This window comes from Choloepus didactylus, chromosome 19, assembly GCF_015220235.1.
Source record: "Choloepus didactylus isolate mChoDid1 chromosome 19, mChoDid1.pri, whole genome shotgun sequence".
NCBI classification, from domain to species: Eukaryota; Metazoa; Chordata; class Mammalia; order Pilosa; family Megalonychidae; genus Choloepus; species Choloepus didactylus.
Window position 1 is genome coordinate 53,313,023 of NC_051325.1, and position 25,187 is coordinate 53,338,209.

Here is a 25,187-nt window from a genome sequence, read left to right on the forward strand (position 1 = left end):
AGTTTAGTGCAAAGAATATTTAAAACCCTTTCTTCTTTTGTCAGAGGATAAGTAAATACTGGTAAACGTTGTGCTGATCTGGCACTGGGCAGTTAATTACTCTGTTAACCTTTATTTAACTAAATCTTGAAGAACTGGTCCACAAACTGGATAACTCCTTAAGTAGACCACTGATTTTTAATTCACGTTTTCTAAGCCACAAGATTATTTTCACTCAAAAACTGATTAAAAGCAAAGGTTGGGGGGGTAATAACAGCTAGCAGAAATGAGGAATTACAAAAAAAAAATTTACAAATTGTGGAATGTTACACTTAATTTTTCCTGAAGTTCAAAAAGAAGTGGTTAATTACTGCCTAGTTAGCTGGTATAATGAACTCTACTGGGCTTAAAAACATAAATTTCATGGTAAGGGACCTTCTGGGGCTCACCGCATTTAATATGCATAAAATTGAACTCCTAGGACTCCAAATTTACAAGCAAAAAAACAAAAAACTACACATTGCAGAACTGTACTTTTAAAAAGTTTGCTAGGCTTTTTACCCATTTGTCAAAATTTCCCTATACGTTAATTTATCAGTAACATTGCACACACACACACCTTCTTTCAATGCAAAAATTATCCAATACTTATCCGACACTATGTTAGACATTATTGGGGCCATACTCATCAGAATATAAGGTCTCACTATAGAAACAAGATGTACACATACAAAATTCAATAAAACAAAACAGTATCAAAAGGTATGAAAGAATTGTAACCTACTACAGGACAATGTTTCTTAACCTTTGGGGGAGGGGGTCCTGAACCCATTTGAAATTTGATGAAAGCTAAAGATTTTGTTTTCCAGACCAATGCAGTCCTGTAAAAGTTTACATACAATTTCTGGGCTAAAACTATTCTGGGAAGCCCACATCCCCATCACCCATCCTCATCACCCATCTCTATTTCAGAATCTCAGGAAAGGAAGAGAATAATACATGCTTTATCTCATTTGTGCCTATAACATCCTGAGAGTCAAATATTATGGCTTCCATACACAGCAGAGAAAATCAGGGCTAAGAGAGGTTAGGACACCTACGTCACACAGCTTCAAGTGAGATGCCAAGATTTGAACTTAACATCTGTTTAGGTCCAAAACATATTTTTTAATTCATTATTTCTTTTCACTTCCCCCATAAGAAAATAATGTAGACTTTAGCAGGTGGAGAAAGTTTTGGGGAATAGCTAAGATCTGAACAAGTCACTGGAAGACTGTATGGCTGGGACAAAAGGGAGGTGGAGGGCGTACTTCTCTGTCAGCACAACGGCCTCCTTCCAGTGGCAGGGGCTGACTGGTTGAGGGGCAGGGCTATGGGAAGCTGAGAAGGAGAGACCGGGTAGGGAGAGGAGGGGCCACTTTACTAAGAGGGACTAAACTTTATCCTGAGGGCTGAGGGCATCAGTGGGAAGAGCTGCAAAAGGCTCTGAATAGGGCAGGAGATGAGACAAAGACAGGTCTGCTGGGTAGCGTTTAAGAGGACTGGAAGGGCTGGGGGCAGGCTAGAGAAGTGCTGCTACTTATTTCTCAGAGTGTAAAACTAGAAGCATTTGCTTAGCGCAAATATTGTGACAGAACCTCTGTTAGCAAAATTCTTACAGGCCTGGACGGTGGCAAGCAGAGGAACGTAAAGGAATGTAAGGGAGCACTTTAATTTGCACATGGTGGTGGCAGTCCCCAAGTTTATAATGTGACACAAAAACAACTGGCCTGCACACAGAAAGCTTTAGATAAATATTTGTTGAAAAATCCAAAAAATAAGCAAAGAAAGAAAGAAAGGTATGCAAACTCATTATATATATACATATATATAAACAAAGTCAACTCATACTTCCTTGTATGTGTATATTCACATAAATGATCTTTGAATGCCATAAACATAGAATCATAGAACATGAAGATATGTGGTCTGCCACTTTAATTTAAAAAGATCAGGGTAATGGTTATCTCCCACAGAGAAGAATCAGAATATACTTTAGAGAAATTATAGCCTTTCAGCAAAGGATTAAGAGCGTAGACTTGAGCTCAAGCCCTGGCTCCACAACATTCTAGCTGAGTGACTGTGCAAGTTACCTTGAGCCTCAGTAAATCAGGGATCACAATACTCCCTGTTCTCTATACATAACAAGAAGAATAAAAGAGGAGAAACCTGCAAAGCACGGTGTACAATACCTAGCAACAGTAAGCCTTCTACTGAAACAACTCCAACAGCACATTGTGTTTGCCATCATAAAATAAAAAAAACTCTCACTCCACAATCCCCTTATAGCTACCACCTCATTTCTTTGTTCTTTCTTGGCAAAAAAACCCCAGAAGGGTGGTCCAGACTCTTTGTTTGAAAGTCTTCACCTCACTAACATCTACCTATTCCAATCAGGCTTCTCTACCTAGTCACTTACCAAAATTTAGGATACCTGTCACCCTCTTGGGGGCACCAACAGCAGCCTCTAGCCAAATCCTGTGGTCAATTCTCAGTCCCCACCCCAAGTTCCCGGCGCGCTCTGCAGCACCTGATCTCTCTCCTTTAATTCTTGCTTCCCTTAGCCTCAGGTCTCTTCCCACCTCACAAGCTGCTTGGCCTCACCTTTGACCTCCAAACACTGACTGACAGGCCTCAGGGCACAGGCCTCCAACCTCTACTTTTCTCTGTCTACACTTCTTAGATGAAGGCTGCAAATAAACTGGTAACTCTCTGGTTATTTCCAGACATAACCTCTCCAATTAATTGCTTCCTAGACATCTCCATTTAGATGCCCAGTAGGCCTCTCAAAATTAACACTTCCAGAACTGAATTCCCTTGCACTCCTCCTCAAAAAACAAATACAAACTATCCACTCTGCAATCTCAGTATAAGACACAAACATTTACCAGATTGCTCTGGCCAAGAATCTTGGAGTCATGGTAAGAAATCTTTCCCTCACACCAATATCCAACCCATTTTCAAATATATCCCAAATATAGTCACTTTTCACCATTTCCACTGCGATCTCCATAGTCCATGCCACCTTAGCTTCCTAAATGGCTCCTCAGTCTACCTCACCTCCATCTACAATCTATTTTCCACAGCCCTTTTAAAGGTAAATGAAATTCCATCACTGCCCTACTCAAAGCCCTCTACTGGCCTCCCCACTGCAGCGAGAATATATCCAAACTCCTCACCATGCCTATGAACCCCACCTACTTCTCCAATATCATTTCCTGCAACTCTTTCCCTGGCTCTCACCCTTCTTCTGTCATCCCAGCCCTTAAGCTCCTGGATAGGCAACCTTACTTTCTGCCTTTGCACTAGCTGTTCCCTCATTCTAGAATTTTCTGTTCCGGTGCCTGGGGATGGCTGGCTCCCTTATTCTTCACCTAAGGAAGACACCTCTCTCCTCAAGACACCTCTTCAAATAAGGCCTTCCCTGATCTTCCTACCTAAAACTGAGCAGCCCGTAACTCCCCATTCTCTTATCTTGCTTTTTCTTCATAGCACTCATCACTACTGGACATTTTAATTATATTCACTTCATTAGTTTATTGTCGTCTCTCTCATTTGAATATAAGATTCATGAGAGTAAACTTCATCTGTTTTGTTCACTGCAGAATCTCCAATACCTTAAAGAGTGCTTTGCCAGAGTACGCACTCAAATGTCTGCTGAACGAATGAATGGTTGTTAGCTGGGGACATTATTTCCTCAGTGTCACAAAATTCTAACTCAGGTTTATTTCTGAAAATACAGCAGGGAAATATTCACAGAACTATTAAAAGGGAGTCTAATATAAAGATTATCAAAGGGGTTTAGCACGGATTTTAAATTGCCCAAGAAAAGTTATCAATTAAAATTTGAATATAATGATCTTAAGAAATATAAATCTTAATTAGAAGCCTGTCAAAGTTCTCTTTGAGCTCCCCAGCCCACATAACTTTACTCCAACACAATGTCTATACTATATATTTTTTTTCTTTCTTTCCTTTTTTTTAACTTGTCTTACTGTCTGAGCATCTCAAGTCAGGGCTATGACTCATTCAATCCTGCCTCCCCAGAATCTCGTATGCTACCCTGCCTGCCATAAAAGAGTACTCGATAAATGTTTCCTCATTGAAGAAGCTGCAGTATCTCTTTCTTTCCAATTGTAAACTCTAATATGATCTATTGTGACCAAGATACTGGACACTAATACCATATAATTGAGATACCTAAGGTTTTTTATTTTGGGATAATTAAGATTTGATAACTAATTTTATTTATTTTTTATTAAATGTGACTGAGACTTTTAGGGAAACTCTTTTTTAAATGAGGGAAAACATTATTTCTCACCCAAATCATGCATGTAAAAGGATTCTCCTTTGTTTTGGTTTTGTTTGAAATGTTTTTGTTTTTTTTTAGTATTTGTTATTTTTAATTTTTTTTGATAAAGTTTTAAAAAAAGGATTCTTCACTATAAAATAGTTTCATAAATGTGTATGAAAGCATGTTACTAATATCCCAAACCATTTACTAACTGCATACGAAGCTTACACATCAATATTTTCTACAAAGCAAAAAAGCATTTAACTCCCAATGGCCTGACCACATCTAGTTCTAGAACTTCAGGAGCTACTCCAAAGACATAAAGTCAAATAGCGGTGGAGTTAAGAGATCCTGCAGACCTTGCAGACATATCAGTCACAAGTAAAGACTTCATTTGATCCTAAATGCAGGAGTATAAGCTCAAAATCATGAAACTTTAATTTAAATAAAACATTTCAGTGAATATATTTAAAAATCAAACCCAGATATGCCGAGGAACATAAGCATAACAGATTAGAAAAAAAGTCAGACTACTCGAACACATGATTTATTCCTATGTATTTTAATCTACTGAATCAGCCCAAATTTTAAGACAAGATTTCTGTGTGACTCTTACACCTAAAAGGCAAGTGGAGAAACAACTTCAAGTGACAATATGGGGGATACAAAAACAGACTCTTGATAATTTTGCAAACACATGAGAACTATAGGCTCTACAATAGACAGAAAATCCACATCCAAAGATAAGTATAACTGAGTAGACTGTAACTATTAAAATGTTAACTAAGAAAGTGCTAAGATAATTTCACCAAGGTGCTAAAATATCATTGTAATCCAAGACTTTCTTAAAGAAAGTATTTGTTCTTGTTACTTCAGGATTCATCTTTCAGGAAAGATTTTTCCTGGATCTGTGTCAGTAACAAAAGTCAGCCAGTTATTCTCTCGGCTAAATATATACTGAAAAGTCAGCAGCTGCCGTATACTACAAAGAAAAGATGACAACCAGGTTGAAAAAGCATGAATATTTTGATAGGGTTACACTATGTCAGAGTAAAACATTTCATGCAATAATTTGAAACATAGCACCCCATTAAAATATCAGTGGGACAGAAAGGATTTTGAAGCCTTTTAAAACATCTTTTTGGGAATATCATGGCCACAAGCAGCAGCTATTACAGCATGCCAATCTTGGAAACCCCTGGCCTGAACCTTGTCTCACTGGGTTCTCCTGAAAGAAACTTGCTAATTAAAAATGGTTTGGTTGCCCATTCAGGGAGGACAGTGTACGGAGCTAGGAATCTGGTGCTGCTCCCACTTCTGAAAATAAAGAGACCTGTAAGGTGATGTGCTGGGATTTGAGATTCCTGGAAATTGGATATAAAGTAGAAGCAGGTAACTTTTATTTCTGGGCAACCAGCAAGTGTACTCTGGCTGCCTAGGTATAGCTAGTACCTGCCCAGATGAGCAGATCTTTGTTCTCCTTCCTTAGGGCAGTGGGTTGCTGGGTGTGGTCCCCAGACCTGCAGTATTGACAGTACCTGAAAACTTGTTAGAAATGTCAATTCTCAGTCCCACCCCAGACCTAGTGAATCTGAAACTCTGAGGGTGGGGTCTAGCAATTTAATAAGCCCTGCAGTTGATTCTGATACATACTAGTTTGGGAACCACTGCTCTAGAGGAAGACACAGTGGCAATACGTCCCTCTTTTCAGATCCAGACAGTGGGACAACAGCTGGTGACAGAATGCAAGACCTTGTGGTCCTATACTGTTAGGGTCAGTGACCAAGGCCAAGAACCACATTTTCTCTGACAAGGATAAGACAAAAAATAAGATGTGAGGAGTGTGCCAGGACAGCTGAGGTAAGAGAGGACACAGTTAATTCCGCCATAAAGCACTTCTATAAAAAACAACTAATCAAGATAAGAACTTTCCTCTTTGAACAGCTAGACAGCTAGACTTTGCTTCTGCCCTATCAGATACAATGTTTCTCCCTATGTATCAAATTTATATATTTGGCTAAATTAATGTGGGACTATGGATTAATTCGTTCCAATGGTCAACAAATATTTATTGAGCACCTACTATATGTCATAGAGCTGGGTGCGAGACATGTAGCAGAGAACAAAACAGAATCCAGCCCTAATAGAAAGGGACTGTTTGCAAGAAAGCAAATAAGAATTTTCAAGTAGTGGTAAGTGCTTTAGAAGAGAACAAAACAGGGAGATGTGGTACTGAGGAGACTAAGTTGAATTGGGTGGTCAGGGAAGGCCTTCCTTTCTCAACAGCTGAGGCCTGAAGGACAAGAAGCAGCCAGGAATGTGAAGATCTGGGGGCAGAGTATGCCCAAGAGGGGGAAAGCAAGCGCCATGGTGTATGTGATTCTACGGGAGGGCTGGGGGCAGGCAGGGGCTGCCATGTGGACCATGGAAAAGAGATTGGATTTTATTCTAAAGTGCAGTGGGAAGAGCTTTTTGCAGGGGAATTTCTGTTTTATGTCTGTAAAAGATCCTCCTGATGCTGTATGGAGCTTAGTTTGAGCAAGGTCAAGATTAGAAGCAGGAAAACCAGTCAGCAGGCTTTTGCAGTCTTCCGAGCAAGAGAAAGGTGGTTCTGAATTAGATTAGGGTGACAACAATGGATGGGGATAGAGAGGAAGATTTGGCATATATTCTGGGGGTACACTCACTGGACTTGTGATGGGGTAGATATGGGAATGAGGGAAATAGTCCTACTTCAGGGTCATTACTGTCTACCCATGAATAACTCCCCTTCAACCAAGACACAAGTATTAATAGACATGCCAATGGCTGAAGGAACTTGAGATGTGTAGCCTGAAGAAGAGACAATGGGGGATGGAAGAATGGCCAACAGCATATTCCTGGAGCAAAACTGCCCTGGTTCTGCACCCTGGCTCTGCAACTCACTTGCTCTGATCCTCAGGCGAGTCGCTTCTCCTCTCTGAGCCTCAGTTTCTTCACTTTCACAATAGATACCTGTCTCAAATGTGAAGAATGAGGTAATGCACTTAACATAGCATCTAGCTCCTAGTAAGCCCATTTAAGTACCGTTTACTAAGCAGCTTGAAGGGCTTCCATGTAAATGAGCACAAGGACCTACACTGTCATGAGGAGACCCCATGCCCAATGTTTGCTTGTTATTCTACATAAGGTATAAGCAAAAGCTTCCTTAAAAATAGACCTTACTGTTGTTGGAGAGTACATCATTCAAAAGGGGATAAACAACCTGGGATGCTGTGAAAGGGTTCCTGCAAGAGGAGGCGGATGCTTCTCATTCAAGTCCTTTCCCTCACTAAGATTAAATGCTCAAAGACCTAGGGAAGAGCATATGCCAAAATCCAGGCCTAAGGTAATGTAGCTTGTTGGAGAGGGAACTGGAGTCAAAACACTTGGGCCCTAGTCTGAATGTCACTACTCCTTAGCCACTCCCCAGCTTTTGGCTCCCCTCTCAGTAACACTGTGGTGCCAATATACTTCCCCTGGTCAGCTCACTGGGTTATGGAGAGTTAGATAAGACAAAATACAGGTAAGTCAAAGTAAGAAAAACTCTAAAGCATTATGCATAACATAAAAGTAATAGTATCAAAATGTTTACTTCCAAATGTGCTGCTCTGTACTTCACTGTGGACTTTCAGAATTAAACAGTTTCTGACTTCACATTTTATAATCCACTTTTATCAAGTTACTGTAGAGCTACAATACAGGTGAGAGAGAGAGGAAGGGAGAGAAAATGTGGTGGGGAGAAGAAGGTGGATTTAAAGTTAATTCAAAGGAGAAAATCATGATCATCAATATTAATTTGGCAATCCCTTAGGAGAGCACTAGGTTGTACTAGCCCAACAAAGCCAGTTGCCCCCTCCATCACTGGAGCAGACTGCTATTTCTTCCACTGAGCACCAAATGAAGCAGTTCTCTTGAATTACAGCTCATGTTGTACAAAAGGCACTTTATAATACAATCGCAAAGGCAAGACAATGGGAGACACAATGGGCACTGAGACCACCTAAGGGACTACAGGTTCTCATCTCCCATCTCTAGCTCTCTCTGGGAAACACCTTCAACGGAAGGGAAGACTACTTAACCTTTATTGCCCACATGGCACGAAAGCTGAATGTGTGTATGAGGCCAGTCTGTTGTACGCAAATTTAAAATCACACCCAGACAGGGCTTACCCTTCTGGTACTTGGTTTCTGTTTCACTATCAGGAAGCCCATGGGATGCTGGCTGAGAGGAAGGACCTGGCAGCCAAGGGCCACTGTTAGGGGTCCTGCAATCCTGGCCAAGAAGGAAGTCACCTGTGACAGTACAGGCATCCTGAGGCATTCTAGCAGGCATTGCACAGGTCTACCCTCTGCGAGTTATGCAGAAATCACATAATGCAGAACTAAAGAAGGCAGGGAAGGTGGTCTAGCCAAGTGCTGAAAGCAGTATAAAAAACTAAGTGCAGCTCTTACAGGAAATCAAAGGTTTCATAGCTGTTTCTTGGCAACCAGGGGCAGAAATTAATCAAGAGACTTGTTCTAAACATGACTAAGGAAGGCCTCAGAGCCCTTGACCATATCTGAAAGCAGAGAGGCCTCTAATTTCATTTGTAGTGGGCTTAACCCAACGGTGGTCTTTCTGCTTCCACTCTTAGCACTCCGTACTCTTTTCACTGTCTAAGGGCACAGGTCAGATCTTGTTACTCTTCTGCTTTATAGGACTCTCATTTACTTATTCAAGAAATATTTACTGAATGCCTGCTTCATACCAGGCAGTATTCAATGGCTTCCCCTTGTACTTAATAAAATCCAAAGCCAAAACTCTCCAACTCATCTCCTTAACAAGCCTCTCTTGAACGCTATGGCCTCTTATTCTGTTCTTTCAACATGCCAAACTCATTCCCACCACAGGGCCTTTGCACTCACTGTCCTCCCTCTCCTGCCTGTGACACTCTCTGCAGGGTTCACGCCTTCAATCATTTGTCTTAGTCAAAATGCCACTTTTCCCTAACCACTTCTCTAGACATTCTCTATCATACCACACAATCTCCTTTATAGCACATACTGCTCTCTGAAACCATCTTATTTCTCCTGTAATGAATTTCTACCCCACTAGAACAGAAGCATCTCAAGGACAGGGCCTATATCCATCTTGTTCATTTCTGGCATAAAAGGTCCTCAGTAAATATTTGTTGAATAAACAAAGGAGTTTTGGGGAGCCCATTTTAGGATACCTTAAAGTTTGTTCTGTTATCTAAACATACCAAGTGCTCTTATATTCCACTAGACAGAAGCTGAGGATATTTTATCTGAGCACCACAGCATTTATGAAGCAGTCTTCAACTGGTAAGGCCTCAAGAAGTTAGAATTAAGAAGCTGTTAAACTGGATTGTAGAAAGCCAGTCACCAGGGCTGAGTTCCAATACTGCCATAACACTGGCTGCCATGAGCCCTACTGCCCACCTAGTTCATAGCAACCTGGCAGGGGTGGTATTCTGGTGAGAAGTTTCCCACAGAAGTCTGGCCTGACTCAGCCTCTCTCTTCTGGGAGTGTCCGTGGCAGTGTCTTGATAAATGAATTAAATCAGCACTGCTCAAGCTTAAAAACATAACCAAGGAAAAGGATGTGAGGTCTCTCTATCCTCTAGGAAGAGCCCACTGTTTTGAGTGTCAAAGGCAGCTTGTGGCATATCACCTCAGTCACATCTCCTATATCCAATTCCTCCTATTCCTCACCCTAACAATCATACAATGTGGCTCCTTGGGATACTAGATGAGCTTGAGAGAAGAGCAACATCCTGTAAATATGTGCTTTCCACACCCAGTTCCTCTTTGGTCATCAACCCTCTCCCAACACTGTGGGTGCTGTGGCCTTAAACAGCCCAAGGATTTTGGCATCCAGGCTGGTGTCCCTGCAGGCTCTAATGCTCTTCCTGTTTGCCTCACACATCAGGGACTACCCATCTGGAGATGGGTAATGAAGTTCCCCAACTGGGAGAACTTCCTTGGCCAATCCCACTGGCAGGCACCTCAGGGTACAGCCTCCTCACCAAAAGAGGAACACTTGGTCTCCCCCAAACCCTGCTATTCCCGAATGTGATCCTCTTGCTTCATCAGCAACTCTGGGGGATCATTCCCAGCCAATCTCCAAGTGCCTGCAAAGGCCAGCTGAGCCTAACCCCATCTTAGGGGGTAAAGCAGGGAACCCAGTCTCAAAATAAGAGCTGCTTCCCTTGACCTACCTAGGGACTGGAAGAAACCCCCCTTCCCCCTGTATAACTCCCTCATTTCTCTTTTGTCCATCCAGAAGGAGTTTGCTCAGCCTTTCTTATCCAAACAGCTACCCCAGAGCTCCTATTTCATTAGTTCCTCTCCCCCAACTCCCACCTCCAGCCAACAAGAAACTTCCAATCTGAACACACACATCTATTCCCAATATCCAAAGAGATGGAAGGGAGTGAGGTACAGTCTCCATAAAGCAGACACTTCTAAGGTATGCTCCCATCATCCAATCTAAGAAGAGAGTCTTCTTCTCTGAAACATATGTGCAACTTCTCTTCTCTGAAACCTATCTTCCTACTCTCACCCCCAGCAGGGGGCCTCCCTCAGTTAATCCCCTCAACCCCCCAGACAGACACCCCTAGAGTTTCCACCCTGTTTTCCCTCATCCAATATCAGAGGCTTCCACCAGATGTTCCAACTTAGAGCCTGCCTCCTAAAAATCTAACTTGGAGGAACCCATCTGTCTCTTCAAATAGGTGCCTGGTAATGATGGGGTCATTTCACTATCAATCACCCCAACCAGATCCCTCTGGAATCTGACTTCGTTTTCCCCTTCACTCATCCTGCGGAGATGCCCTCATTCTCCTCCAGAAGCAGCAACCCCAAGTTTCCCCCTTTCTAATCAACATGCAGATTGCCTCACCTAACCCCATCTCCCAAATTGACTGCAGCCATTCCCCTTAACCAATGGGGGGTGGTCCTCTCAGTCATCCCCTCAAGATCCTATTCCTCCTTCCACCCATCCTAAAGGAATTCTATGATGTCCCCCCAAAACAAATATCCCAAGGCTCCCTCCTTGCCCGGACCCCAGCACCCAGTAAGCGGTTTCCGTCACTTTGGGGTGCACCCTCATCCTCTAAAGAACCCCCCTCGATCTACCCCAAAGCGCCGCCCGTTGCAGCTTCCTCAGCAGTGCCCTCAGGACTCAACCCGGGCCTATTCCGGCTCCTAAGCGGCGCCGCGAGGCCGGGCCCTTCCTCCCAGCGGACCCCTCACGCCGCCCGGGGGAGCCTCTTGGGCCTCGCCGCGCCGCCCACAGGCCCCTCAGGCCCCCGCCCGTGCTTCCGGCCACCGCCTGCTCCTCCTCCTCCTCCCCCCTCAGGTCGCCCCGGTCGCAGTCGCAGAGCCCAGGGAATAGAGGCAGCGCAAGAGCCCTGGCTTCGCTGCAAGGGCCTTTGCGAGTCCCCGGTTCCCGGCCCCACCCCGCGTCCCCTCGGCCAGCCGACCCGGCGCCCCCGCTCACCCGAGCCCGTGGTGGCCGCCATCTTGCGTCGCTGTCGCTAGAAGGCCGGCCCCTTCTTCACCCCCCCACCCGTCCCGGGCCCTTATGCGCAGGCGTGCGCGCATGCGCCGCCGTGCCGCTGACGCCTGCCCCGCAGACCCGCGCGTCCTGTCGCCGGGAAGTTTTTTTTCTCTTTGCTTTTTGAGGGAGGAAATACGTGCTTTGGTGTGGGGGCCCGGCAACCTGCGAGTCCCTCCGGGCTCGGGTGCGAGGGAGATACTGAAGGTGCTTGGTGAGAAGGGCTGTGGTGAGCAGACTTGGAAGGGCGCGATTGTAAAAGCAAAAGAAAGGACACTTTAAAACAGAAAGCGCCGATTTCGCTTCGGGCATTTTCCGATCTAGTTAGATCCTCGCAACATCTCTGTCGGGTCGGGATTAATGTAAAGTGAAGCCAAAGGTTAAGCGAGTTATCTAAACGAATATTTTTAGATAACAGCTGTTAGGTGGCTGAGTCAGCATTTGAACCCAGGCTAGATCGTCGTACTTCCAAGGGCCGATGCTCCCTGGACAGAAGAGGCTTTGTGGGGCATTAGGTGGCAGGGAAAGCATTCACTCATCCAACCATTCATTCGTTCACTCATCAATCCATTCATTCATTCAAATAAATATTTAATAAGCACCTACTGTGTACCAGGGGCTGTGCTAGGCACTGGGGATGGCTGTGCATCCCTGGAGAAATAGGTTCCTGCTCTCAAGGGGCTTACATTCTAGTCAGAAGATCCACAGAGAACAAGTAAACAAATAAATAGGATTTATGTGTATCGTACCTATGATAGAATAGAGAGTAAGTCAGAGAAGAGGCGGCAGGGGAGGGTCAGGGAGGGCCTCCAGAGGTGGTAGCATTTCAACGGAAACCTGAATGATGATAAGGAGGTAGAGGAAATAGCAAAGGCCTGGATAAATGTTAAATCCAAGAGTCTACTCTTCCTTTATCATAAAAGGTCTAAGAAGCCCTTATATGGATGTGAAAACTGGGGCTGAGAAAGGTGAAGGGACTGGCTCAAAGTCACACAGCTAAACACCTGCAGAGGAAGAACTAGAACTCTCAGTAGAGAGGGGCAAAGAAGCTGGAAGCTCTCACCCAGCACATCCAATTCATCACCTTGTCCTGACAGAAATGCCTCTGAGGCATCTCTCAACTCCGTCCACTTTTCCCACTCAGGGCATTCTTTCTTTGTCTCTCATTTGACGGCCACAGAGTCCTCCACTCTTGTCCCCACAGTCCATTCTCTATATGACAGCGAGATCTGCTCAAAACACTCTCCTACTAAAGCCTCCAGTGGCTCCCCATTCCATCTGGATAAAATACACAATCTAGTACCCATAGAATTAATCACCACCAGGGACACTCTTAGAGTGAAAGGGGGCCTATTATAAACTTGCAGAGACCAAAAGCTCCAGGGCAAACCAGGTTGGATGGCCAACTTACCCATAAGATCTTGCCAGCTCCCAGAGCAGAACCAGGCTGGGGCCAATGAAGAGCCCAGGGTACCAAATTTAAGGAGGCTCTCACTCTCAGATCCTGACCCTGCTATTGTATTGTACAACACTGAGAATGAGTGTCACCTTAAAATTTGCACCCTAGCCCTGGTGCTGTCTGCATCTCTTTGCACCTCTGAGATTTGTTGCACCTCTCCAGCTGTAGGCCCTTTTTGAAACCTCTGGAATATAACATGCCCTCTTCCTCCTCAGGGCCTTTGTCTGTGCCATTCCCCCTCTTTGGCTCTCAGAAAACTCTTCAGCATCACAACCTCAGGGAAAGCTTCCCTGACTTCTCTAGCCAGATCTAAGTGAGCTATAATTTGTTCTCAAAGAGCCAAGTGAGTTTCTTGCCCAGCACTGGCCACACGTAATGCAACCTGACATTTATCCACGTATGGCGTGGTTCAAGTTTGCTCTAAGAAGAGCAGAATATATCTGCCGAGTCATGGTAGAGTCGGTAGGGAGTGGAAGCATTTGAGATCCTAAAGTGGGCTCACCTTTGAAGTAAAATGGCGTAGGTTCGAGTCCTCCCCCACCATGCACTTTGCTTTGTGACTTAAGTCCAAGAGTCTCCTGGCCTCAGTTTCACCATCTGAAAAGGGGGATAATAGTATCCACGTCATAGGGTTTCTGTGGAGAAAAACAACCCTTGGCACAAGGAAGAGAAAGGGACACTAGAAGAGCTGAAATTTATCGAGCCATTATATCCAGCTTTTAACCCTCACAACAACTCAATGACACCTCCTAGGAATACCTCCACTTTATTGAGGACAAAACTGAGACTCAGAGCTACCAAGTGGAAGAAGGATTAAAACACAAGCCTCTATCCACGATGCTCATGAATGTCTACTCGCGGAGAATCCTTGGCTTTCGTAAGGAATTTCTGGCAAGCAAAATTGACAATAAAGCGAATTCCTGACAAGAATTCCTACGAGCATGTCTCGGAACACACGGATCCCACGAGGAAAAAGGAAAGAGGGCCAACTCGGAGCATGCTGGTTACTGTAGTCCAGCGGCGTCGCGGCGCCTGCTGGGAGTTGTAGTTCTCTCCTCCAGCCACTCGCGCCACCGCGGCTACACCGCGGGTACTCGGTGCGCGATTCCTCTTTGCAGCCTAACCCCTGACCCCGCTCTGCGCTTGAGCTGGTAGCTCCAACTGATAGGGACAAGAGAGTTCTGTTTTATCGGATTGTTGGGATGATTAAGACGATTAATAGAACTACAGAATTTAGAAGAGGGCTTGGCCCAGAGTAAGTGCTATGTAAGTATTAGCGTCTTTTATTCTTATGTTTTAATCTCCAATGACCCTTGCAAAGTAGCTATTATCGTCTCCATTTGTCAGACGAAAATACTGATGCTGGGAGGAGTTAGATGGTTTTCCTAGGGCCACACAACAAAAGAGGAGGAAAGTCAGGTTTAGAATCCATCTAACCCCAGAGCACCTGCTATTTCCCCTGTGGGGAGGGAGGTGGAGCATCGGGTTTTAAGCAGGACGTGGGCAGGTTTGCATTTTTAGAAAGTGCAGCCTGGCTGCCTCAAAATGGGTGGCAGCAAATTGGAGGTGGGGAATCCAGAGAGGAAGTGTGGCAGACGCTGTTGACTGCCAAGCCAATCACCATGTTCTCCTTCTGTGCACACAGAAGCCTGGTATTGTTCAGGAGACAGAGGGGACAATGCTAGGTGTGAATCATGATTGATTCAAGCTAGTTATGAACACTGCCGTTTCCTTTTGCCAGTGATTGGTCCAGTGGTGTGCCTGTGACCCAGTTCTGGCTAATTAGTTGGGGAGGGAGGATGTTTGGAAAGTTCCTCTCCCCTTAATACTAGCTGGGGAGAGAGACTTTTGGTCCCCATTTCCTTTTTCTTACTATATGAGGTTGTGATGGTTGGCGATGTGTCAGGCATATTGAAATGCTGAGGCACAAGCCTAATACCAAAAAAGCTGACTCCAGCATAGAAGGATGGCAAGAGTTAGGTCCTGGATGATGTGGTTGAGCTACTGAAGGAATCCTGAGATTGCCTACCTACAGATTTCTTAAGACATGAGATAATAAAGATCTGTTGCTTAAACTGCTCTTATAGGTAGGTCTTTGTTACTGACAGCAAAAAGTATACCTAAAACAGACACCAGAAGCTTGTGCAGTGGTCCAGCCAAGAGACATATAAATAGGCCTGGATTGTTCCATGGTGTTCATTCAAAAACTCTAATCTCAAAAAGGTAGGAAAACATCCAGGCTATGAAAGCCATTTTACATTTCAAAATGTAAAAACTTTCAACATATTTGTATTTGTAGTCTATATAATGTTCATTATAGTTTATAAAACCTATATTATTATTTTATTTTTTAAAGCAACAACTCTCAAACTCTAATCACTAGAGATCTTGTTGAAATGCTTTTCCTAGGCTGTTTAAAGCAAGTACCATGAAATGGTTAGGTTAAACAATGAGAATTTTGTTGCTCATGGTTTTGAGGCCAAGAAAATACTTGAATCAAGGCATCATCAAGGTGATGCTTTCTTCCCTAAGACCAGCCACCAGCGATCCTTGGCTCCTCTGACACATGGTAAGGCACATGGCAGCCTCTGCTGGTCTTTCCTTTCTCTTCCAGGTTTCCTTGATTTCACCTTCTTGCTTCTGTAGTTTTTTATCTCTTATAGTCTGAATTTCATTCTCTTGTAAAGGACTCCAGTAATAGGATTAAGACCCATCCTGAGTGAGGTGGGTCACACCTTAACTGAAGTAGCCTCATCAAAAGGTCCTACTTACAACAGGTTCACACAGAGGAATGGATTAAGTTTAAGAGCGTGTTTCTCTGGAGTACATGCAGCCTTAAATAACCACAAATGCAGATTCTGATTTCTGATTCCCAGGGATGGCACTGGGGTTCTGCATTTTTAACAAGCCCCCAGGGGATGCCACTGCTGATCAACAGATCACATTTTTAGTAGAAAGGTTGTGGATAGCATCATATAATGTTATGTTTATATTTTTATTTATAGTTAAAGGAAATAAAAACCCAACTTCATGCTATAGCTTCTGTAATGCAAACTATTGAAAATAAAGCTGACAAATTGTTGACCGGAAGGGTAATGGACAACCAGAAGGCAGAGAATAGAAACCCTGAGAGGGGGTCTGTGGTTGATGGTGGGTGTGACATATTTGCTGGTGATAGCTTATGACCCATACATGGAGCCATGTACCCCATGTGAGCCATGTATTACAGTATTAAGCACAAGTGTGATTTTCATATTCAGTGTGTAATATCTTATTTAATGGTAGATCCTGTAGTTGCTAAAATATACCACCAAAAAGAGCTGGGAGTGGGTGGGTAGTGGGTCATGGTGCAATTCATTTACTCACTTCCCTATTGTTGGGCATCTGGTTTGTTTCCATTGGCTTCTTCCTATACAATTTATTTCTCTAAGGTCTGAATTTTGTATTATCTGTTACTTTTATGGTCAGGAAAAAAGGGAGTAAAAACCAGGGGTCCAGGGCAGGAGAATGACAAAAAGGATGAGTTTAATTTATAAAGAGCTCTCGTAGTTTGTCAAGAAAAAGATGAACAACCCAAAAGAAAGCAATAATAATAGCAAACATTTATTGAGCATTTACTATGCTCCAGGCACATAGTGTTTTGTACATATTAATTCATTTTTATCTTCACAACAATCCTATGAGGTAGGAACCATTATTATCCCCATTTTACAGATAAGGAAACTGAGGCACAGAGAGGTTAAGTAACTTGTCCAAAGTCACACAGCTTCTAAGTGGCAGAGCTTGGATTTGAGCCTCAAGCTCTTATCCACTGCTACCCTGCCTACCAAGAAAAATGGGCAAAGGACACAAAGAAAATTAAAGAGTCAAATGCCTTTTAAACTCATGACAAGATACCCAATCTCACTCTACATGCTGTATTTCAATGATTCTAACATGCAAAGTTTTACATTCAAACATCTCTGGAATCAGGATGCATCTTACAATGGATGACATCTTAGATTTCATGTAATTCAGTAAGAGAAATGCAAATTAAAACCACCTATCAGATTGGCAGAGAACGAAACATTTGATAACTCACTGTGTTGGCAAGGGTGTGGAGAAACTCTCAAAAGCTGTGAGAGTATAAACCAGCACAACCTCTGTGGAAGAGAATTGGGAGGGAGCTATCAGAATTTAAAACACACATACCTTTGACCAGCAATTTGATTGCTAGGAATTGGCCTTTCTGAGCAAAGACTTAAGTTCTCTGGTGCACATTACCTCAAAAAAAAGTGGATTAAAAATTGATGGGCCATCCCAATGTTGGAATGTATGCAGCTCTAAAAAAGAAAAGAATAAGGAAGGCTTCTCACTATTGATAGAAAACTATCTCCAAAATATAGTGTGAAAAAAAAATGCAAGATACATATCTGTGTGTATAACATCCTCCTTTTGTGTGAGAGTCAGGGAGGGACAGACAAGCCTCTATGTCCGAAGTAGGGAACTTGCAAGGGTCTTGTTGAAATGATGGCCTCTGGGGAAGGGAACTAGGGGCTTGGAGAACATGGGTGTGAGAGAAATTTACTCTTCACTCTAGACCCAGGGCCGGTAACTTTTTCTGCCACTCTAGACCAGGGGTCAGGAACTTTTTCTGTAAAGGGCCAGATAGGAAATATTCTAGGCTTTGCGGGCATTGGTTCTGTGTCGCTGCTACTCAACTCAGTCAACACAAATGGGGATGGGCATGGCTGTGTTCCAATAAAACTTTATTGATGGACACTGAAATTTGAATTTCATATCATCTGCATCTGTTAGGGAATCTTCTTTTTTCAACCATTTAAAAATACTTGTGGGCTAGAGAAAAGCAGATGGGCCGGATTTGGCCCTCTGACTGTGGTTGGCTGGCCCCCCCTCTAGACCCTTTTATGTTGTTTCTTATTCTTTACCTTATGCGTGCATTAATCACAAAATAATGTCTAAAAGGGGTGCTTGAAATTTTCAGGCTTATCAAAAGAGGGTAAGGGTTAAAGTTGGGGTATGTGCCCTGAGGCGTGTCCTCAGACTCCCTCTAAGGAAAAGTGAGGCACCACGGGCGTTGCATATTGCCAGTGGAGCTGGAAAGCATGTTTGCCCTGCATTGCCACCACCCCACTCTACTGACAGCAGCACAAACCCACCTAAAACCAGGCCATCCCTTCATGTGTTTTATTTTGTCCACAGTACATTTTATAAATGGAGCCACTATTTTTAAAATCCTGATTTCTGATTCCTCTTTAATCAGCTGATGCAAGTAGCAGCTGCCGGCTGGGGCCTGATGTCTCCAGGCCATGCCAGTCCCCAGCTCAGCTGCCATTTCTCATCCTGCATGTGCTGTTTTCTCAAAGTAGACAGAGTTCTCACTTGACACCTGTCAGCCTCCCTCTCTCCACGGGAGCGGGAGCAGCGGCGTGAATGTTAATGCAGGGGCTCTTGGTCAGCCCTGGGCTCACATCCCGTCTCTGCTACCACTAGCTGTGTGATCCTCGGCATGTTATGTGACTGCTTGGTGCCTTAGTTTCCCCATTTGCAAACAGGACTATAGTACCCACCTCTCAGAGTTGCAGGGATGGCTGATGAGTGCAGGTCTTTGGAGCTCTCTGCACAGAATCTAGCATTGGTATTAGCATTTCCCCTTGCTGGGCCCTGCTAGGCACTTGTTTGCAATGCCTCCATCTCACAAGTGACGCCAACAACCCCAAACCTGACACAGAACATACCTCCTTCCAGTTTTGAAAAGTACTTTTCTAGGCCACAGGTCTCAGGAGTAGCAAGACAGTCTGGGTTTGAGCTTGGCTATGCTGTGACCAGCTGTGGGACTTTGGGCGAGTCAAAATATGTCTCTGGACCCAGTCTGGGTTCTTTCCCTGGCTCTAGGGAAACTGGAATGGGCTTGGCCAGAGAATCCCCCAGCAGGTCTTGGGGGCAGGAAATTGGCCCCTCTGAAATTTGGCTGTCTGCCCCATCCACCCCTGACTTCTTTTGGAAACACTTTCATTATTCTTTTGGGAATCATCCTGCCCTCCTCTCAGCCCAGGAGGCTTGGAAAGGGCTAACTCCACCCTTTTGCAACCTCAGGAGTGGAGAGTTTCAGCCCTGGCCAATCAGAACGCTTCGTACCCTGGTCAAGGTGATTGGTTCAAGGGTAAGCACATGACCCAATCCAAGCCAATGAGAACCTACCCTGAGACTTTTGCAGCAAGTATAGGGAGGAAAGACTCTTCCCATTGGCAATGCCAAACTGATCCAGTGTCAAGTCTCAATTAGAGAAAACAGAGCTAGACAGACCAAGTTCTGCTGAATCATGTGAGCCCTGGGTCCTGCCAAACCTTAGGTCAGGACCACCTTTGGACTTTTCAGTTACATGAACCAATAAAATTATTTTAATTATTAATTTCTTTTTAAATTATAGTTTTCTGTCATTTACAAGTTGGCTAGTTTGAATACTCCTTCCTTCTATGGTTCCCTCAGACACAGTCACAAATCAAAATAGTCAGATCTAGTGATGGGCAAACTTTAAGGAAAATGAAGTTTATTGGCCACATTAAAAACAACAAAAAAGCTAAATGTCTTATCAGTGGCTGTTCTAAAGGGATTTTTATCATTTCCCTGTCCGCAATAGGCTTTCTTTCTTTTTCTTCCTAATATTGCAGTAACTATCTAGCCCAGACCAGATGAGATTGTAATGTGTTGTTGACTACTGAATTACTATTTAGGCCAACACAATAGGTGCCTAAAAATTTGTTGAATGAATAGATGATCTAGATACTCACTTGAAATGTTCAGTGCATCCCCACTCCCCTTAGCCTATGAGGTTTCATATAACAAGCCCTTATTCTTCCACACTCATTTCCTCCCACTTTCCCCTTGCTCACTTCACTCTAGCTACACTGGCTGCCCGCCTATCCCATAAGTCCCAAGCTTGTTCCTGCCTCAGGGCCTTTGCACTAGCTGTCCGTCAAGAGTCCTCTTCCCACAGTTCTTTCCCCTGCTAGCTCCAGCTCCTCCTCCAGGTCTCAGCCTAAACATCGCCAACACTGAGAGGCCCTCCCTGACCAATCTGCTAGAGCAGCCCTCACCCTGCTTTTCTGATGTGGTTCCATCCTATTTGATTTTCTTTACAAATCACCATCTGAATTTCCAGGTGCATGTATTTATGTTTATTGTCTCTCTTTCTCCACAGGAGTTCAGCCCCACCAGGGCAGGTCCTTGTCCTTTTGTTCGCTGCTGAACTCCCACGCCCAGGCCAGAGCCTGGCACACACTAGGCACCAATATACATTTGCTGAATGAATTCACGAGTAGGGATTGGCCTTCACTGATCCCATCATCATGATCTCCTGTGAGAAGGCCTTCCCCCACCAAATTGGGGGTCCCCTGGGAAAGTGTTTGAAGCAGGTATCAACATTAAGTCACTGATTCAAGTGGCCAAAACCTCAGCCTGAATCCAACACTGGGGGTGGGGTGGGACTGGATTGAAGTGGGGCCTCGCCCCTGGGCTCCTTTATTGACCCCTTCCCCACCAGGGTCAACCAGGAAACACCACAAGGCAGCTGAGGTTAAGTAGACTCTTGCTGCTTTGTTATAAATATATTATTTACATCCAAAACATGACATTAAAATATTACTCCGTGATACCGAAAAGATATTAAGGCTTTCTATTATTTACATTAAACAAGCAAGCACCTTTAAAAAAAAAAAAAAAAACCAAATCAAAAAAGCCCCATTCTTCCTTCCCTGACACACCCCTGACCAAGGGGACACTGTTCCCTTCCAACTGGCCAAGGCCCCTTGCAGGGGCTGTGCCCTGTGAAGACGTCCTCAGGTTGGAAACATCAGCACTGGCTGGAACCAGGTGGGCAGACAGGTAGGGATAAGGGGGGTCCAGACTTGGGCAGGGGACTCCGGCCTCTTCTGGCCACCTGGCCCCAGGAGCCTTTATTGAGCTCTGCTGTCCTTGAGCAGACAGGCTGGGCTGAAGGCGAAGGCTTGGTCCGTCTGCCAGGCCATGCCCCACAGACACTTCATGTGTCTGGGGCTCTCCAGACTACTGGGGCCAGAAAAAGGAGGGACAGGTAAAGACAACTCAGTGGCTCAGAAGCCAGCCAAGCTGAAGGGCTGTCCTGTGGGGCACTGGGGGTATAAGGAGCAGGTAAGCGTCCCCTCTGCCCGAGGGACAGGTAGCAGGGTGGGGCTCCTTTCCTGCAGACTCTGAGGCTTGGCAGACAGCAGCTCAAGTGGCTGGGGAGGGGCAGAGGAAAGAAAACGAAAAAAGGAAATGGAAAATCAGTGGCTCAAGTATTCTGTGTCACGAGGGGTGGGCTGGGGGTGCCCGGGCCCAGCCCAGGAGGCAGCCTCTCCACCTGGAGGGACCAGCAGTGAGGAGGCTGAGATTTGGCAGATGGCTTCAGTTTCGGGGACTGGGGCAGGTTGGCAAGGAGGTGGCAGGCTCAGAGGGGTTTATTTGATCTTCTGAGCCCATTTCATGTCGTCTGCCCGAGGCTTCTCGCCCGTCAGGGCCTGGATGATGTCCTCCAGGCGTCGCCAGAAGCCAATCTTCTCTAGAGGGTAGTTGAGCCAGCCTGCAGTAGAAACAGGGCACCAGGGTGGGGGTGGGGGGTTAAGCAGGGGAGCAACAGTCAAGGGCATTGGAAAAGAGCTGACCCTGATCGGGTCAGGGGGATCAAACGGGAACAGGCCTGCAGAGGCAAGGAATGGGGACCCGACCAGGGAATCTGGGGGTGGGGTCTCCCACTAATAGGCTCAGGAGCTGCTCAGAGAGGTGCGTTCATCCCCTTGCCCACTCGCTTTCTTGCTGAGCACTTACTATATGCTAGGCACAGTGTTGGTGGTTCTTGTCACTTGGCTCAAAGCCACCCCTGCTGAGAAGCCTTCCCTAACCACCCCACCGCACTCTAGGCCTGTCACATCACATTCCATCATTCGTTCATAATTGTATTATGGTAAAATATATATAACGCAAAATTTCCCTTTTTAACTATTTTAAGTGTACAGTTCAGTGGCATTCATTGCATTCATCACCAAACTTTTTCATCACCCCCAAAAGGAACTCAGTACCCATTAAGCAATAACTTGCCATTCCCCTCCTGCCAGCCCCTGGCCACCTCTATAATCTACTTTCTGTCTATGTGAACTTGCTTTAGATATTTTATATCTCAACTTTATGATTTCAAGGTTCATCCATTTTGTCACATGTATCAGAATTTCATTCCTTTTTATGGCTGAATAATATTCCACTGTATGTATATACCACATGTTGTCTATCCATTCACCCACTGATGGACACGGGTTATTCCACCTTTTGGCTATTGTGAACAATGCTGCTGTGAACACTGGTGTGCACGTATCTGTGTGAGTCCCTGTTTTCAATTTCTTGGGTATGTATCTAGGAGTGGAATTGCTGGGTAATATGGTAGTTCTATGTTTAACTTTTTGAGGAACGCTCAATTTCTTGACCCTTATTTCTTTATGCTTTCATCATAACCTGTAGCTATCTTCACTCATTCTCTATTTCCCTCTGTGTTGCCCTCCCTAAACCCAACCAGAATGTAAGTGCCAAAGGTGGGAAAACTATGTTGTTTCACTGCCTTATCCTCAGTGCCTACACTAGTGCCTGGCACATAGTAGGTGCTTAGTAAGTGCACTTCTGAGATGACCCCTTCTGGGAAGGAAGGACTGGATGACCTCCTACTGTGACCTCTGCCTGCCCTCTGTTGACCCTAAGGAAGTTGCTGCAGACAGGGGCGGGGAGAGCCCATTCCATGCCAGCACATGGCCACACCTGTGGTGATGCAGAAGTAGGTCTCGTGGGGCGAGACGTGGTGGATGCGGTGGTGTTTACGTGGCAGGATGATGTGCCAGTCCTGCAGGAGGGTGACCCAGCGTGGCAGCCCGAAGTACGTGTGTGACCACTTATGGATCTGGTTGGTAAAGGTGCCGAAGATGATCAGGCAGAAGACGAAGCACTCCCAGGGGTACAGCTGCCTCAGGACCTCTGCAGGGTGAGGAGAGGGCCCCATGGAGCCATGAAGTGGGATGGGGCCCACCGCCAGCCTGGCCCTCACTACCCTCCCCTGGGGAGCTTCCCATCCCAGGGGAGCACTTAGCAGCCTCCTCCCAATCTCCCAGGTGGTCCCAAGCAAGCTCAGATCCCCCTCTGGGCTTCAGTCTCTCCTTCTGCTCAGTGGGCTAGCAGACGTGGGCTGGCTAAGGACGTGGGCTGGGGAGTCAGCTGACATTTCTTGGCTCTTTGAGGTTCAGTTTCTTCATCAGTAAAAAGGGAATAAGGTTTTGGTCCAGGTCACCCAGAAGCAGAGTCAGAGACAGGGATTTGCATGTACGTGATTCATCAAAGGAGTCGTCCTTCAGGGAAAACATCTGATGGTGTGAGGGAAGCTAGGGCAGGGGGAGAGCTAAGCCACGCTGGTGGGTGCAGTCTGATCTCAGCCCAGTCCTGTGGGGGGCTCTGGAGCACTAAGGGTCCCACAGAAGTGGTCCCACCCCACTGGTGTTTTGTTTTGCATGGCTTTAGCAGCCTCTGGCTGCGGGAGGGGACAGGGGGTGCGAGGGGTGGGACCTCCCCTGGCAATTCTTTGGAGAAGGGGGCAGCGGTGGGGAGGACTTGGGCTAGGCAGGGCACCACGGCACCCACCCGTCGGGAGGTGTCAAGTTGTTAGAACAGTATCTGGCACAAAGTAAGGACTCATCATCCTACCTTACAGATGAGGTAACTGCAGCTCAAAGAGGTAAAGTGACTTGCTTTGAGGTCACTCCCCCAAACAGGTAGGGCCAAGATGTGAAATCAGGACTGAGTCCACAGTCTATACTCTTTCCACAGAGCCAGGGCATCAAACCCCAAAGCCCGCAGGACTAGGCAGGTAACATACCTGAGCAAAGTGGGACAGGTGTGGGGCAGCAGGGAGCAGTGGGGACTGTGGTAAATGGAGGGCAGGTGGCTACCAGGGGCAGCTGCAGCTCAGCTCTGGCCCAGTGAAGCCAGGTGAGAACAGGGATGCAGAGTGGCCAGATGAGGTTTTTTAAGAGAAACTGGAAATCTAGATTATGTCAGTTCTCCTTGTTTGATATAAAGACAACTAAAATAATTTTAAAACCCTGAGAAGGGCCAAATGCCCACCAGCCACCGGAGGCTCATGGGGGTGGGGGGTGCCTGTCCCTGACGGCCCAGCCCGGTCTGGCCCACCACCACTGCATGCCTTACCGGGGCTCTTTGTGCAGAACTTGTAGGCCATGTTCAGCAATGGCAGCAGTGTCACCAGGCAGTTGTCCCCATTGGTCTCGATGAAGTCGTGCCGCGTGATGGCTGTCGGGTCGATGTGGTGCTCCCGGAATGGTCGGATGAATGCCTGGGGTGGGGATGGGTGGGAGTCAGGGTCTGGCCCAGCAGTCGCTGTGCTTGTGGCATCCTGAACACACTCCCCCCAGCTCACTTCTCTGCCTTGGCTCCTGCAACACCCTCTGCTTGGGATGCCTGAGCCCACTGCCACTGACCCCGACCCCCCCAGCTGTCAGGGTCTACGTCCAGCAACTACAACAAGGATGGGTTGAGAGGACATTGACAGGGATCTTTTTATACTTCGGTCTCCCCAAGTTGGCTTTGAGGGGCTTGGAGACAAGCGCCACCCTTCTTCCTTGCCATGACAGGTGGGGCCCTTAGCGGTAACAGGCCAGGCTGTCTTTGCCTCCCCAGCACCCAAGCCCTTCCTGATAATAGCCCCCTTCTTCTCTTGGTTCAGGGGTTTGGACAGGGCTGACCCCACACCCCAGCTAAGAGGCCAGC

General features: G+C 45.7%; 2 protein-coding genes across 2 annotated transcripts in view; both read right to left on the reverse strand.

Annotated features, from left to right (window-relative positions):
* Positions 1–11,895, reverse strand: part of UBE2V1 (ubiquitin conjugating enzyme E2 V1) — a 29,664-nt gene extending 17,769 nt beyond the window's left edge. Inside the window, exon 1 of the mRNA XM_037810938.1 lies at positions 11,837–11,895. Coding sequence (XP_037666866.1) covers positions 11,837–11,858 — 22 coding nt within the window. The 5' untranslated portion in view covers positions 11,859–11,895. The remainder of the gene's footprint in view (positions 1–11,836) is intronic.
* Positions 11,896–16,939: 5,044 nt separating this feature from the next.
* Positions 16,940–25,187, reverse strand: part of LOC119515150 (plasmanylethanolamine desaturase) — a 29,447-nt gene continuing 21,199 nt past the window's right edge. Inside the window, exons 4-6 of the mRNA XM_037810937.1 lie at positions 24,609–24,753; positions 23,172–23,384; positions 16,940–21,951 (exon numbers count right to left, since the gene is read on the reverse strand). Coding sequence (XP_037666865.1) covers positions 21,830–21,951; positions 23,172–23,384; positions 24,609–24,753 — 480 coding nt within the window. The 3' untranslated portion in view covers positions 16,940–21,829. The remainder of the gene's footprint in view (positions 21,952–23,171; positions 23,385–24,608; positions 24,754–25,187) is intronic.